The sequence below is a fragment of the Macrobrachium nipponense genome, chromosome 40 (genome assembly GCF_015104395.2).
Source record: "Macrobrachium nipponense isolate FS-2020 chromosome 40, ASM1510439v2, whole genome shotgun sequence".
In the NCBI taxonomy this organism is placed as follows: Eukaryota; Metazoa; Arthropoda; class Malacostraca; order Decapoda; family Palaemonidae; genus Macrobrachium; species Macrobrachium nipponense.
In genome coordinates, this window is record NC_061101.1 from 25,482,001 (window position 1) to 25,500,282 (window position 18,282).

General features: G+C 37.2%; 1 protein-coding gene across 2 annotated transcripts in view; it reads left to right on the plus strand.

Moving 5' to 3' along the window:
- Positions 1-1,751: 1,751 nt before the first annotated feature.
- The window catches only part of LOC135212027 (macrophage mannose receptor 1-like), a 64,670-nt gene continuing 48,139 nt past the window's right edge, over positions 1,752-18,282 (plus strand). The window contains exons 1-7 of one of the 2 annotated variants that reach the window (XM_064245322.1): positions 1,752-1,851; positions 6,463-7,043; positions 11,510-11,788; positions 13,554-13,661; positions 13,851-13,975; positions 14,422-15,012; positions 15,176-15,297. In XM_064245322.1, coding sequence (XP_064101392.1) covers positions 6,995-7,043; positions 11,510-11,788; positions 13,554-13,661; positions 13,851-13,975; positions 14,422-15,012; positions 15,176-15,297 — 1,274 coding nt within the window. In that variant the 5' untranslated portion in view covers positions 1,752-1,851; positions 6,463-6,994. Of the gene's footprint in view, positions 1,904-6,462; positions 7,044-11,509; positions 11,789-13,553; positions 13,662-13,850; positions 13,976-14,421; positions 15,013-15,175; positions 15,298-18,282 lie in introns of both variants that reach the window. The other variant, XM_064245323.1, reaches the window with a different exon arrangement.

Genomic DNA, 18,282 nt, shown 5'->3' on the forward strand with positions numbered 1-18,282 from the left:
GTATTTCTCTTTAAAAACGTGGATGTCCTTGCGCACAATAATCATTAAAGTTTTATTTTATCAATAAGTTGTCTTTGATGGGAAAATCTTAAAGCGTTATACACACACGCATACACACACACACATATATAATATATATATATATTATACATATTTATATATAATAATATATATATATATATATATATATATATATATATATATATATATATATATATATATATCTAAAACGTTCTTCAGTCTCTAGTGAGTTTTAAAACCCTCAGCGAAACATACATTTGGAGAACACCCTCTACAACATACCTAAGGATAATACTACAAATTAAATATGACTTCCCCTCCATAAGGGGATCTGCATAACGGAGTCATAAATATTACCCACTTATCGAGCAAATAATTCTCTTCAAGGTTAACATGCAAACGCAATTTTCAGCTGAAGATGAGCAAGTCAAGAAAAACTAAGAAACTAAATCTTAGAAGCATAGAAAATGAGCAAACTATGAGATCATAATCCAGATGAGATGAGCTTACAAAACCATAGTTGACACATGACTATAGGGCAATTTGAGACTGAGTACAATTAGCAAAAGAGGACTGGCCGGTAAATGAGGAAAAACTATAGAGGTAAAAGGTTGTCGTTGAAGATGAAGCTGGCCTTATGCAGCACAGGCTCTTGCTCATAGAGCAGCCCGGAAAAAAGCAAAAGTCAGACTTAGGGTCACCGCTACGGAGGAAAAGAGCAAAGGAAAGAACAGAGCACTCAAGGAAACACCACCAGTGATGTGTAAAGGGACCAGATGTGTACGTCGACAATAGCAGACAGTCAGCCAGCCAGTCCTGTCCCATTGTCCAACTGATGGTGGCGGAACCGCAGACTGTTAATTAGGAAGTGGAATAAATTGGGACATCCCTCGTTCTTAACGGCCTTTTTGCACTTGGTCTGACTATAGTTGACTTAAACTGAACACTCGGGGCATGGTTTCCATTTATTACAGAATATGCGTGATTTCGAACATCCAAGGTGAGATAGTTTGGTCTTTCCAAACATTAAACTTATCTATACCCTGATGGTATTACTGCAATATTCATCTTCAGACAGCCAGTTTCTTGGGTCTTAGTTTATTGAGTAATTTGTCATATATTTCAAATATAAAGTCGACAAACGATCTTCGCTATTGTAATCATAATTTATACTGGTGAAAACCCAAATTCAACTGTAATTATAATTTTTACAGGTGAAAACCCAAATTCAACTGTAATTATAATTTTTACAGGTGAAAACCCAAATTCAACAGTAATTATAATTTTTAAAAGTGAAATCCCAAATTCAACAGTAATCATAATTTTTACAGGTCGACAAACGTCTTCGCTATTGTAATCATAATTTATACTGGTGAAAACCCAAATTCAAACTGTAATTATAATTTTTACAGGTGAAAAACCCAAATTCAACTGTAATTATAATTTTTACAGGTGAAAACCCAAATTCAACAGTAATTATAATTTTTAAAAGTGAAATCCCAAATTCAACAGTAATCATAATTTTTACAGGTGAAACACCAATCAATTGCTTATCTATATAGTGCAAACACTGTATAGATAGCTACCACACGAGAGAGAGAGAGAGAGAGAGAGAGAGAGAGAGAGAGAGAGAGAGCGTCAAAGGTCATGAAGAGAGGCCCCCAAACTCAGTACTGGTGCACGGCAGTGTTCCAACTTCCGTCCACACTCTTATCTGAACGCCTTGTGTAGGACAGTCCAAGGGCAGTGGGTGTCAGTGAATGTTTGGTTCCTCCGGAGGATCGTCGCTAGTGACGTTATTGAATGCGTGTGCTCTCGTGGTTTTACAAAGTAGTGGACCTTACGGTGTAGATTTACGTAAAGCAGCAGCCTATCTGAACGTGTATGCAGCCACCAGCATTATGTGTTGTGTAAAATGAGCGTGCCTGTGCTTTCCCTCAGAAAAGGCGAAACGTTTTCCGTATTACACAAAAAGCACAATAAAGCAATAACCTACCCAGTATAACTGAAGCTCTTATGCCTTAAAAGTTATTAAGCTGTGGAAAAAATGAACACTCAGATTTTCTACTTCAAGAAAAAATGGAACTGAATTCCAACGAGAGAGGGTTCATAGTGTAAATTTAAAAGTAAAAAGCGTTGAGCACCATTATGTCATGCATCATAAATCACAAAAGTAGCATGTTCGTCACGATAAGTGTTTAAGGTGATTACTCGGGCTGTAAGTAAAACACACACATATACATATATATATATATATATATATATATATATATATATTATATATATATGTGTGTGTGTGTGTGTGTGTGTGTGTGTGTGTGTGTGTGTGTGTGTGTGTTACTTGCAGCCCAAGTAATCACGTTAAACATATATATTATATATATTATATATATATATATATATATATATATATAATATATATATATCATATATATATATATATATATTATATATATATAATATATATATATACATAAATGTGTGTATATGTCATTAAAATGTTTGTGAGTGTGTTTGTGTGTGGTACTTGGTTAGATAGGAAACTGTACTGCAATGAAAATGGGGATGGGGCAAGCAACCTCATCCCAAATCCTTCCTGAGAAGTGGAAGGCTGACTCCTAGAACCTATTGGCCATGACACTCACCCCTCCAGCGAGATGGCCAGGGAAGGGTGAGCAAATAAGACGCATTCAATTCCATCCCGAGTGCCTTGACAGACTTCAGCAGTTACTCCTCTCTGTACCTGGTAGTCAGCTGACTATGATGGAATATTATAGGATACAGAATTTAGGCAGAAAGCAAAAGCGCTGGGACTTGAGAGGTCATTCAGCGCTGAATGGGAAATTGACAGCGTGAAGGCTTGAAAGTTGCAGAAGGACAAAAACCTCACAGTTTACACTGTGAGACAAGTAAAAGGAATGAAAGAGTTGCAGCTACGGGCCGAAAGGACACTGCAAAGAACCTTAAGTAATGCCTGCAGTGCACTGCATGAGGGGCACTGATAGCATTATCCCCCTATGGGGGCTGTCTAGCATTCTTGTAGAGAAAGCGCTTGCTGATATGTTTCGTTTAATTGCAATACAAGTTTGGCTTTTCCTCTGCTTTGGTTAACATTTCCAAGTCCTCAGCAAATTAACGTTTTTCCCATCAAATCTTAAGCTGCTGATTATATTGTTTAGTTACTGACACTCCACATCTCCAGTGTGAACGATGCTAATGAAGAACTTGGGCCTTTTCTTTTATCACAGAATGCAAGTGGTCAAGAATTGAATGATTTCGTCAAAGGGTTACAGATTAAGGAATTTTGTACTCTGAATACAGTACATGTCTCGTTAACAGGAATGACAACCAAAAATAACAGCGATAATAACCATTTTACAATCATTACAATAGTGAAAACACTGCATTAGTGATCCTAGTGCAGTAATTACATCAGTAGCGGTTGTAGTAGGATTAAAGTTATAATACTACTAAGATGCGCTGAAAAAACTTCATAACATTCTCTTTCCAGTCTAGGTGACATGTCCTCAAGTCCAAATGCAAACACATTGTTTCTCGTGTCCCATGTAGTACTACCAAGTTGTACAAGAGTTCCTCGTGCACCATGTAGTACTACCAAGTCGTACAAGAGTTTCTCGTGCACCATGTAGAGTACTACCAAGTCATACAACAAATCACTACCGAACAGATGGTGGGTTGCCATGCACTGATGTTCGAATATCACCAGATGGCTGTTGCTTTGCACTAAATAGCGTTTCTGATACAGTATCAAGCACCAGAAAGAAATTTCACACAGACTAACGTTAGAACTGTGGAATTGGAATATGAGATTTAGGCCTGATGCCAAGCGCCGAGACCTGCAAGGTCATTCAGCGCACAAAGGAAAAAAGAGGTTTGAAAGGTGTAACAGGAGGGAAAACCTCAAAGCAGTCGCACTATGAAACAATAGTTAGGGTGGGAAGTAACATGGAAGAAAGAGGATATGAACGGAGGCACGGTAAAAGCAATGAAAGGGGTTGTAGTTAGTGGCCGCAGGTACGCTGCAAAGAACCTAAAGTCATGCCTATAGTGCACCGCCTGAGGTGCACTGATGGCACTAACCCCCTATGGGGCAGAACTGTGGCGAGAAATGCCTGTTGCTTGGTGTTCATTGGTGACCGTGTCACAAATGCAATTGGTGTGGCAAGATCACAAGCTCAAAAACAAGCGGCAGAATCCCCCCACATAAACTTAACCAATCCAGCTGCCAAACTCACTTTCCTCTTTACACTACAGAATTCACGCAGGACAATTGACCTATACCAACACAGAATAAAAATGAAAACACAAACACATGTACTCACCCACTCCAGATACTCCGGGCTATGCTGTGCTGTCCGCCGGTCAAGGGTGCTGAGATACCAACAACAACCAAGAACCACAACCCACAACACAACAACCAAGGACCACACCCAACAACTCAACAACAACACAACAACCATGGACCACAACAACAACCAAGGAACACAACCACAACTCAACAACACAGCAAGCAAAAACTCATAGCACAACAAATCTAACAATACAGGCACAACAACTCTTAAGCAACAATATCAAACTAAACAAAACAAACAACAAATCAATAACACAACTCAACTGACTTTCAATTCCTTCAAGACTGCTGCCGACACTACTATCACCAGCTCTCGACAAAGACTAAGACCAACTGAAAAAACAGATCTCGAACAGCTAACTCCAGCTGCACCAGCAGACAACCCAGAACTCACCAGCAGCCAATTCAGTCGTTAACTATCCATACAGCAATTACGCCCTCTCTCTCTCTCTCTCTCTCTCTCTCTCCTCTCTCTCTCACAGACGTTGTCAAATGGAACTCTATAACTCCTTCATAATGGTACTATAATGAAGTATGTATATGTGTGATTTATGAATGTATTATGAAAATCACAATTCCCTTACAAAGTGTCGGGTTTCCTGTACCTTTGATGCTCTTTTCAACACCATTTTAAAAACCAAACTTGGCATCACCTATAGTTACGACGACCTGTCAAGCACCACCCAATGTATACAGGAAAACTGACCAACGTTGCTTGTACATTGACTCGTTCCGAAGAGAGCTTCAAATCCTTAAATAACAATTACGCCGATCTTAGTACTACTTCTCAAGGTGTCATCACATTTACAGAGCCGTAGCAACCACGCAAAGATAACAAATAAAAAAGGCGCCAAAGTTTCTTCGGCGCAATCGAGTTTTCTGTGCAGTGTATAATGCTGTATGAGCCGTGGCCCATGAAGCTTTCAGCCACGACCAGGTGGTGCTTTGTCCTATAGCGTTGCCAGACACGGTCATGGCCAGCTTTAACCTTAAATAGAAATGAAAACTAGAGGCTAGATAGCTGCAATTTGGTATGTTTCATGATTAGAGGGTGGATGATCAACACACCAATTTGCAGCCCTCTAGCCTCAGTAGTTTTGAAGATCTGAGGGCGGTCAGGAAAAGTGCGGACGGACAGACAAAGCCATCACAAAAGCTTTCTTTTACAGAAAATTAAAAATATCTCCGAAAGGCTATCCTTCAAAGATCCGCCATTCTGTCTTCGAAATTATTATTACTCAGATAAACCCTATTCGCATGGAACAAGTCCACCACAGGGGCTATTGACTTGAAATTCAATCTTCCAAAGAATATCCAAGTGTTTACTGTAATACCAAAGTCATAAGTTGATTATTCAAACTCCTGGGGTTCGAATGTCACAATTATCACCACTACTAAAGGTTTTATACTATTATAAGTCTTATTATTGTATTAAGTCATTTTCACGATTATCATTATTATATTTTCTCTCTAATTCTATGTTTCTTTTTTATTAACATAAGGTTTACTAAACATGTGTTGAAAATACAAAAACATTTAAGTCTGTAACTCCATCTTTCATCATTCTTTATCACTAGCATACTGTGATCAAATTACATAGGCACTATCAATGTAGTATATAAACAGTGAAAATGTTGAGAGTATAAAAAAAAATCAATCAAATCAGTAACACCAAAATCCTATTTTCATTAAATTCATTCAAGCCTCGACCTTCAACAAAAGCCACCGTGCACTGCAGAGTTTTATGTTAACCGTAAAAGAGACAATGTTCGCATGCAATATTACACAAAAAACAAAACACACACATACACATATATATACATATATACATTTATATATAAATATATGTGTGTGTGCGTGTGTGTGTGTGTGTGTGTGAAAATTTCAACTTTGGAGGGGTAGCACTGAAGGGATACATCTACCCAGCATCTCAGCAAGGGATGAGGTTCTGAGCCTCATGCCTTGTATTCATCTATTTCATTTGAAGCTTACAATAACTAAGTACATAGATGAAAGAACAATTCCCTCAAAACTGAGTATCATCAAGTTCTCTCCGTTTGTTTCTACAGACGTAAATAGGAACTTTTTTTTAAATAGAAACTTGTTTTGAAGTGACTAAATTTTCCATACAATCCAACGGCAATACAAATACAAGAAAAGTTTAATAGCTGTTGTGAGACAATTATATCATCTTTAGGAATAACAGAATATACGAAGTTAGAAAAATAAATGAAATTAAATCGTCTATAAGAGTTTTATATGAAATTCCTTTACGTGACTGAAAACTATACGGTGTTATAACATGAAAACTGAAAACTTGAAAAGGACGGTGCTATAATATGATAACTTAAAACGGACTGCACAGTGCGTAAAATCGTGAGACAAATCAATGACTTCTTGGTGCATGTTACGGTGAATCGTCAAATAACATTAAACGGCGTTATATGAATAATTAGAAAAAATATGAAAATAACATTCTAATTAAAATGGTTATTGGGAAAGTGAAATACTATACTTCTATTCCTTGGATGGCACTGGATTAATCAGGGAAGTATTTCATGTGCAAGTGATTCGATAACAACTACCAAGTACAACTCGAAGATGAAAATCAGACTCGACGCCGCAACAACTATCTTCATGTCGACAATAGGTAATGTATTCCACAGAACTTGAATTCTTTTCAATGCCAATGAAACAGTACATCCACCTATTCTACAGGGTGTCCATAAAGTCCCAGTACCATTACAATCAATAAATACTTGTAATGGTACTGGGACTTTATGGACACCCTTCATAATACTAAACTCCGAGTGGATCTTGTTTGTCCTCCCCCGAGTGACAGAAGGGGAGGCATGACAGAGCCACCCACCCCCCTGCAACCCAGTTTGTCCGCCCCTAACTGGTAGGTATGAGAACGGGAGGGTAAGGGAGACATCCACCTTCCTACTATATACTTGTTTGTCCGCCCCAGGTGAGGGGCAGGGTAGGTAGGGGATCGGGAGGGTAAGGGAGACAGCAGCGGGTAGCACGTGCCAACAAGTGGGTTGCGTGCTCGCCAACCGATTCGGTAGTTGCGATTTCGATTCCCTGCTCTGCCAATGTAGATTAGAAACTCATTTCTCGGTATAATGTGGTCCGGATCCCACAATAAGCTGTAGGTCCCGTTGCTAGGTCACCAATTGGTTCCTAGCGACGTAAAAATATCTAATCCTTCGGCCCAGCCCTAGGAGAGCTGTTAATCAGCTCAGTGGTCTGGTAAAACTAAGATATACTTAACTTTGGAAAAAACGAAAGAACGGTTATGCTAGGTGATTTAAACACAAAGATATGCTACAAAAAAAGGGAGATGTAGCTGGCAGATATGGAATTCCTAAAGTTAATTAGAATAGCCTTGAGGAAATGTGTTTGGGAATAGTGCATAGGGAAGATAAACCTGATTTTTAGGCCGGAACAAAAGTTACGATAGATGGAATTTTCCATTGGGGAGAAGTAGGTAAATGTGTGGGAAAAGTAACTAAGACAAATGACAACTAAGACAAATGACAAAATGGAAAAAAAGGATGAAAAATGGGATGAGGTGAAAGACATGGAGACGGAAGAATTAGATGAGTTTGTAAAACTCGAGGATGCAGACAGAGTCAGGAGGAGTGTTTGAAGGTATCGGAGGGCAAGAAGAGGGAATAGAAAATAATATGAAAGATTTAAGGGATGAAAAACGAAAGCATGAGCCGCGCTTTCATGATGAAACAGAAAACAATGAGCGGGCATACTACAGGACGATGGATAGATTAATCAAGAAGAAAGCGAGAGAGGAAGCAATAAAGGCATATCATGAACATGGAGGATTGAATATGAGCACGAACTTGAGAGAATGAATAGTTTTACTAGTATAAGAAGAAAGCTCACTGAGCAAATTTATCTCAGAATGAGCGATGCTGTGATGTCTATACAGTTCTGTGCTGATAATTTGAGTCAGTTTAAGATTTGTGGTATTTGGAGAATAGAAGAGAGATACAGCTTGATGACGAAGAATGAAAGAAGCTCGTGTAAGTGTATAAATTCTTAAGGAAGCGACGGATGAGAATGCGAGAAGGGCAATGAAGGGGTTCAACGATGAAGAAACAATAGGACTAGACGAATTTCTCAGCAAGATGCTGCAATGCAGTGGTAAAACTGGAGCTGACCAAGGTTTGTGAAGTATGTCTGGATAGAGGTGAAGATCACAGAAGAGACTGGAAGAATTAAAGGGGTGTAATGCTATTTAGTTTACTAAGAAGGAAAGATGTGTCCCTGAATTTCATTTGGAAAAGTTAGAAAGATAACAGGAGTGACAGGCAAAGAATAGTGTGTGGGAATTGGAGGGGTGTAATACTATTTAGTTATAGGAAAGATTTGGCACTGAATTTCATTTGGAAAAGTTAGACAGATAACAGGAGTGACAGACAAAGAATAGTGTGAGTTTATAAAAGGAAGAGGGTATGGTACCAAACGTTTGTTGCAAAAGTTATGCAAGAACTTTGTAATTCAAGGTTAAATGCATATGAGGTATACGTGAACTTAATACAAGCTGGTGATAAAACTGAGAGAGATGCAGTGTGGAGGCTGTTAAGGATGAATTTTACAGAAATTAAAGTGAATCAAATTTTCAAGATAGAATCAAAATGTGAATTGTGAAATTTATACAGGAGAGTGACTCTTTGGTATCGCGTGACCCTGAGACAAGGTTGTGTCATGTTTAACTGACTGATTAATATCTTCATGGACGAAATAACCTGGAAAGTCAGGGAAAGGACATTCTTATTGGTGCAAAGTTGTGGTATAAGAAACGTGGAGCTATTGATGTTTGCCAATGATTCAATACTATTGAATGTAGCAAACAAAAACTGCAGAAATTATTTTAAAAAATCCAAAAGTATTTGCATGAGGAGAAAACTGGGAGAAAATAAGAATATGAGTTGCTAGAGATTGATTCCTAGGGAATCTGATCCTTATCAGGAACAGCCAAAGAAACGCTGCAGCTTTAACACGCTAAGCCATTTTCGACCTTAAATAGAGGCAAAATATAAAAACTTGAAAATTAATAATAGTAAAATACAAATCAAAGAAAGGTCACTCTCGAGAATATTTTTTTTTTCATAAGCTACGTTAACATACTACTCGGAAAAGAAAAAAGTGGCTTAAAGCTAATACAATTCTGTGAATTACAATAGCCAATTAAACTAAGAAAAACAAACTCCAGACGAGAGAAATAAAAGACATCAAATAAAACACAGGATTAAGAAACATTTAAAAACAAGACAAGAAAATAACTACAAAATAGATAAATTAGCCTAATGACTGAGAAAGGGGAGCAGATAGAAAATCAGTAGATTATGGATAACGGATTAATATCTTCATATATATATATATATATATATATATATATATATATATATATATATATATATATATATATATATGTGTGTGTGTGTGTGTGTGTGTGTGTGTGTGTGTGTTCCACATACACTTTGAAATGCATTGAGCAATTTCAACCAAACTTGGTATACATACTACTTACCATCTGGGAATGACTGCTGTGTGGTTAAGACATCACTGCCCCAAACAGGAGGTGGGTGTGTGGGAAGGGGGAATTGTAAAAATTACAGAAAACGACAGATATCAGTGTCTAACTTATAGTTTTTGAGGTCGCTGGAATGAACAGCAACACTCCCAATGCCCTTCAAGTCCAAGTTCAGCCCCAATTGGGAGGGGGGGTGAGAAGGGGTTGGGTAGGGGGTGAAGTGTAAAAATAATTGAAACAACAGATATTAGTGTCTAATCCATAGTTTTTGAGGTTCCTGAGATGAATAGTGACACTCTCGATGGCCTTTAAATCCAAGTTCAACCCCAATAAGGAGGGGGGTGAGAACGGGGTGACATGTAAAAATAATTGAAACAACAGATATTAGTGTCTAATCCATAGTTTTCGTGGTTGCTGAGTTGAATAGTGAAACTTCTGAAGCCCTGAAGAGAGAGAGGGGAGTTTATCGGATGTAATCAGAAATTTACTGGGCAGCGCTGGGTTGGTCAGCTAGTAGTGAATAAAACAATAAAATATAGTTCTACCCTCAGCCTTGATAAAAATGTAATAACAAGTAACCTACATGTGACCAACGACGTTTTTCCTTCAATATCAACTTTTATAAAGATAAAAAGTTCGGCTCTATTATGGGCAGCCCCTCACCCCTAATTGGCAAACTTTTTCATAGCATAACCGGAGGCAAATTTTTTTATGAATTAAACCTCCAAATATTATCAGACTGGGATATGTCAACGATACATATTCAGGGGAAATAGTTTGGGAGATTACTATTTTCTTAACCAAATATGATGGTTCCAGTTATCAAATCCACAAATGACTGAAAAAAAGATGGCAAATCACGCTTTCAAATGTGAATTTTAATCAAATCGTAGTATTTAGATTCCAGAGGCCCTACAAGCAGTTGAGAAAAGGAGCGAGATTGTAAATGAACAATACATAAATGCAGGATCATCTTAGATTATACATCGTGGAATGGATGAATGAGAAAAAAAACGTAGCTTTTATACCTAATAACGATATACTCACAAGGAAATCTGCGATAACCCTCCAACATAAATATCGCAAACTGTTCTGGCAATGAAAATATCACAAAAATAAACTGTCGCAGAGGTACAACCAATACTGAACTAAAATGCATCACACTAGAATTATTTTAATAAGGTTATTTTTTTTCCTTTTGACAATGCCGACACATTTAACACACAATTTACAAACCAGATAAATATTACCGTAAAGTAAAATCCAGCCGAATCTTTTCTGTGCATTGTTCCACATCTTAAATACCTACATGAGATTTAGTTATTGAATCATTGCTGAAAGCATTCTTTATTCAAATGACGATAATCTGCTTTAAGATTGTCAACTTTCGAAGCCTGATAACAAACAAATAACTTCAAAACTTTAACGTTACTAGAGTCTTGTATATTTCAAATTTGATGCGCAAAAGTGAGAGATCAAATCCTACTGTGATCAGAACACCTCGCTAGTATCGTTCAATTTAACTAAAAAAAGAAAAATGTCATTCGTCCTCACAGGAATTTTGACAGCGTGTGAGGATGGCTGGGTCGAGTTCCGAGAATGTTGTTACTTTTACTCCGGATTTAAAAGCTACCCCACGAGGAATGAGGAGAATAATCCAACCGACGCATCAATAAAAGCCTCCAGTGACACCTACTACGTGTCCTATGGTCACCGAGCAGTCACGAGTTACAAGGAAGCACAGGCAGAATGCGCCAGAAAGGGAAGTCAGCTTCCTTCTTTGTCAACTAAGGAAGAAGCAGAATTCATTGACTCACTAATCGGAGAACCTAACAGTAAGTCTGCAGCAAAATCGTAATCGTCAGAACGCCATTGTCATAATCATCATATCTCAAATCTGTTTATTATCATTTATAATATTTTTACTCTTATTCTCAATATTAGTACCTTCACTACCATTGATATAATTACTATCTTTACTGCTTAAGCAACTGTATGGACATTATCAATTGTCATTTTTATCATTTTATCTAGTGTATCTAGATTATATAGTGTATATACCGTAGTGCCTCTACTTTGTATATGCCTTGTACATGGCCCTTAACTGAAATAAAAATTATTATTATTATTATTATTATTATTATTATTATTATTATTATTATTATTATTATTATTTGTTGGGAAAAACTCTCTATCACGAGAGTTCATGGAATGCTCCAAAAGGTCCATAATAATATAAAAGTTAAAATTTCATGTAAAACTTTATATTAACTTTGCTATAGCTTTGGAACCCTTCTCAGAAAAGGGTTCGAAAGCTATTATAAAGTTTTACATGAAATTTTAACGCTTGTATTATTGTGGACCTTTTGTAACATTATCATTATTATTAATATTTCATTGTTGCTTTTGCCTTGAATACCAGTCATGATTGTCATTTTCCTTGCAGCATGAATGTTATCATCATTCATTTCATATGGAATTCAAATGTTTTTTAAGTCTCCAGCTTTCGAGGCCTAGGCTCTCTAATACCCTATTTAGAAGCACATTTTGACCTACCAGTTAAAACAAGCCCTGTCCTTCTACCTTTGTTTTACCAGATGTCTAAACATTCAGCAATTTCTCCCTAACACAACTAATACCAGATATTTTTTCTCTTTTGATAATTTTTTTCGACATTAAGCTTATCATAAAGAAAAAACAAAGAAAAAACAATGCAGGTCAGCATTATATTCGTAAGATGAGTGCTGAATCGTGAGAACCCCTGCTGCATCAAAACTTCGACATAAACTGGTTCATACAACTACACAAAAGGCTCATCAGCATTCCGTCGAACTCCCTATCTTGCGCACACTCTAGTGCTTTCGAATATTAGGGCACTTCCATTCCAACAGCCTTTTCAAACAATATTCAACAATTGCCTGGTCTTCCTTTTCCCTTTCCTCAAAACACTTATGAATTGTGCACTCTTTTCACAACGGCCATCAGTTCTTTCCTTAAAATACTGACTCATCTTTTCACCTACATTAACCTACTTACCACTTCTTTGGCTCTCCACTATTCTCGCCCTTTCAATTCTTATTTCGCTACGCAAACACATAAACGATTCATTTCAATAGCTTCAGCCTCTTTCCCCCATTCACATTCTACATGCACACTTCACCTCCATAAACGAGAATTGTGTCAAAATCCAATCATAACATCCCAGTTTGGCTTTCACAGACAACTCAAAGTCTCTTCCTAATATCTTGCATACGCCGTGATCTTTCTTGATACCCATTCTAAAAACTAACCAGAATCATCTGCTAACAATTGACCCTCACTGGCCTTTCATTTGAGATCCCGATGTGTCATATATATATATATATATATATATATATATATATATATATATATATATATATATATGTAAGATACGTAAGAATTATGACAAGAGAGTTCTTGATCTACCGATGCCCTATGTCCACCTTCAACGCGGATATCTACCTAATAGTCATCGGTATTTTCATCAAAAATTAGATAAACTTTAATGCTCATCAGACACTGCAACACATACAAATAGGCGAAAGCCTATGAAAAACATAATAAATGAATCTTTGATAGGTTTTGTATGGATTGGGAATACAGTCGAGACCCTAAACGGCAGAGATGAGGACAACCAGGAACACCATTCAAATAAATTGCAACGTCCTTCTACCAAAGATAAGACTGGTAAGGTATAACTGATCAGAATTTATGTAAACTGTTAAACTGGTCCAAATGAATGAGAGGATACAAATATATATAAAAGTGCGTCTACGTATGTACAACTTTCTGAGTGATATTTTTTTGAAAGTAAGGAAACACCCAATAAGGAGACTTGAGGTCCTTAACTGTCATACATCCTCAAACGTTTCACAGCAAACTCCAGTCCAGAGAGAGCTTGTGCTTTCATAAATGCAACAAGAAAGAGGATTATCTTCACAAACATCTGTGAGAAGCAACACTTCTATATATGTGTGAAACCAAAGAGGCGAAGCAGAGAGGTGAGATTCCGTTATGTACATAAAATAAAAACCACAATAGTAGCTTCTCCAAAATGGACCATTGAATATATATAGGCAGGGTATATGGTTGTACAGGGTGTCCAAAAAGTCCCAGTACCATTACAAGTATTTATTGCTCAGAAACAATGGAACATAGAGTAATGCAGTTTTTTTTTGTAGAATGAAGTGCTCTGAGTGTACACTTGAGGAAATGTAGAACATTGTACTAAAAACTGCAATACTCTATGCTGCTGTTTTTTGTAGAATGAAGTTCTCTAAATGTAAACTTGAGGAAATGTAGAATATTCTACAAAAAAAAAAACTCCATTACTCTATGTTATATGGTTTCTGAGCAATAAATACTTGTAATGGTACTGGGACTTTATGGACATCCTGTATATTTGTTTCTCTACACTACCTTATCACCTGTTTTTCTTTAATTCTAGAATAAATCTAGACAGAAAAGATATGACCCACCTCTATTAGGATATGAACCGAGGATAAGGTTTCCTCTTCACGAACATGATTTTCTTCACTCTGACGAACATGGTTTTCAACACCCGTTCTTCGGGAGACCGCCACTGTTTCAGTCTAGGTTCTCCAGCCCTTTTGCGCGCCGTCCGATAGAAGAAGAACGATCCCCAAATATATTTCAGCCAAGAGTGACAACCACACCACCACTTTTGCTACCACTTCTGCAAAACGTCAAGCACCGGTTAGGCCTGCGAAGACCTCATAAGTGGAATCCATTTGCTTTGGACGCACCTCGCGGGAGTCTAGGCTTTCATCCTCTCCTAAGTGATGAACCAAATGCGGCCTCAAGAGAGAAAGACTCGGTACCTATCAACCCACCAGCTACTTCCTTGGACAGGTCACAACCTCAGGGACTAGGCCCAGCGAGCGAGCGTAAAACGGATACTTCAACATCTGCACACACAGCTCAAACACCGTCATCACTGGCTGACGCAAAGGCAACCCTGACTTTGAGGAAGCAATCTCAGATCACTACATCAAAGGACAATAGTCCGTGTCAAAAGGTGAGCATTCCCACAGTCATAAGTTTCCTACTGAATCAGTCTGCCATCAAATACTTTTCATTTCCCCTTAACATTACATTCTCGGTGAAATATTGGCTTCAAATGCAAGTAACCTGCAAGCGTTACCTTTTTCCTACTGAATAACTTGGTCACTTCTTTCAAGGGTGAAGCCTTCTATAGCGGTTCATGCTATGCTATGCCTGACCCTCTCTACAAACTGGACTTTGAAACAGCTCTCCTTGCGTGCCAGGAGAACGACAGCAGTCTTGTAATCACCAACAACGAGTAAGTATAACTAAAGTGTATAAACAAAGTATTCATTATAATGAAATAATGTTAACATATATATATATATATATATATATATATATATATATATATATATATATATTACGCCTAGGGTTTTTGATTAATAATATATTGCCATATGTTCTCTGTGACCTATGGAATGTGAAGAACAGTGGAGAGGCGACGACCCGAGAAAAGCTGATGAATGAGTTTCTATGGGTGGCGTGAGATAAAACTGCTTAGTTAGACAAGTCAATGTACGATAGTTTATTAACTCTTCTCAAAGTGACTTTGTGAAACTGGTTGTGGTCAGTAAGTGTGAGGCGTTAACGAACTGTGTGTTCGTATGTGAGTGTGCGCCTCTTCCTTTAATAATGTTGGATACCCAAGTCTATGGGGAATTTTTGATAGAGGCGTCTTTGGGAGGAAGGCAGAGCCACGATGGCGGTGCCTAAGTGTTTTTTGGATAGTGAGTGAGATATTCCGGCTGCATGGGTGAGTTGAATTACTTTAGCCAAGTTGAATTACTTTAGCCAAAGACTGGCTTGTTATCTATTTGACATTTTGTGAGGATATTCAATCTTTAATCTCTGATTGTTAAACTTGTGTGTGTACTTACCGGGATGTGTTCTGTGTCTTTGAAACAGACGGTTCTGGCAAAGGGGGACAGAGAGTCCCAGATGGATAGAGACGATTGGTGTGACTATAACTGTTCAGACATTTTACTGTTGGGGTTTTTTTGAGTTAGTCTGTGAGACTTGATTAGTTCCTTATTTATTCGTTGTTAATAAATGTGTCTTTTGTAATGCAGCTCTCTCATTTTCATTACCTGTTAGAATGGAGAGAAAGAGATTGTCGGAGAGAGAGAGAGAGAGAGGGGTCGCTTAGAGAGAGAGAGAGAGAGAGAGAGAGGAGTTGCCAAGAGAGAGAGGTGTCGGTGCTAGAGAGAGAGAGAGAGAGAGAAGAGAGAGAGAGAGGGGCTGTGTGTATTAGTTTGCCTGACGCTCGAGCTACACGTTTACCAAATGAATAATGGGGGAATCTCATACATATATATATATATATATATATATATATATATATATATATATATATATATAGATAGATAGATAGATAGATAGATAGATAGATGATAGATATACTATACTATATATATATATATATATATATATATATATATATATCCAATGTAGCACGAACGAAGGTAGAAGGGTGAGTGAAACAAGGGCTTGGAACAAGTACTTTCGTAGTATATTCTGCATTTTCACGTTCACACAACGGAAGTACTTGTTCCAAGTCCCTGTTTCCCTCACCTTATCTACCGTAGATTTAAGGATATATATATATATATATATATATATATATATATATATATATTATATATATATATATATATATTATATATATATATATATTATATACATATGTATATTATATTTATATATATTATAGATAGATAGATAGATAGATAGATAAATAAATATAACCATGTTATCATTAACATCAGATGCATTTGAGAATCAAAGCATGATGAAAGTATTGAGCAATTTGTTTTTTCAAGAGGATAGCATCTGCACTGCATTGAATGAGTCGTGTTAATGTAAACGTTCAAGTCTGTAGCGTTTTATACAGTAACAGGGATCCTTTATTCGCAAGATTATGTCTTACAGTATCAAATCTTCTCATTCGGTAAACTTGACTCTTCACGAGTTTCCTAAAGAGAATGAACTCGTATCCTTAGCTATTTGTTTGTATAGTGTTTTAACGTTGCACGGAACCAGTGGTTATTCAGCAACAGGACCAACGGCTTTACGTGACTTCCGAACCACGTCGAGAGCGAACTTCTATCACCAGAAATACGCATCTCCAACTTCTCAATGGAATGACCGAGAATCGAACTCCCGGCCACTGAGGTGGCAGGTCAAGACCATACCGATCACGCCCCTGAGGCGCTTCTTAGCTATTTTCCTCAGTCTTTTAAAAGAATGTTTCACTTAGGAGCGGCCATACTACTCTGTTACCTGGAATGGTAGAGACATCTGGAGGTTCTTTCCTGCAATTTGTTTTACTTGTCAGTACTTTAAAATTTTAATATTAATTTTAGAATCAAATTTTGATATTAATCTATTACTTTATTTCCAGAAATTTATTTATCTTTATTAGTTTACTATTCAATACCACAACGAATTTAATGTATTTAATTGTTATCTTCAGAGGGAAACATATATGACTTACAAGCTTGTTAAAGGTATTTATGAATGATATGCGAATGTAAACTCTACTGTTGATTGAAAATTAATCTTACTCCCAATGAATGAACGTTTCATTGGTTTCTAAATCTATTAAAAACAAGTAAAAAAAACTTCGGTGCAATCGAGTTTTCTGTACAACGTGTAATGCTGTATGAGCTGCGGCCCATGAAACTTTTAGCCACGGCCAGGTGGTGGCCTGTGTTGTCGGCCCATATAGAGGTGCCATACGCACGATCATGGATAACTTTAACCTTAGATAAAATAAAAACCACTGAGGCTAGAGGGCTGCAATTTGGTATGTTTGATGACTGGAGGGTGGATGCTCAACATATCAATTTGCAGCCCTCTAGCCTCAGTGGTTTTCAAGATCTGAGGGCGGACAGAAAAAGTGCGGACGGACAGACAAATAGCCATCTCGGTAGTTTCACTTTACAGAACACTTAAAATGTAGTAAATTCCTCACAGTCAAGGAGTTTAACAACCATGAAAAATATGCCATCATGAGATTGCGAGTTGTACAAGAGTATATTATAAATTTCCACGCTTTACGTAAAGTGACCAAAGACTCCCAGGAAGCTACAATACCCTTGTGATAAGTAGGGAAAGATCCCAAAACAGAGAAGTATCGGTTCTCACTTTAATGCTAGAGATGCATGTTCTGTCACGCCTTTATATATACATATATATATTATATATATATATATATATATATATATATATATATATATAT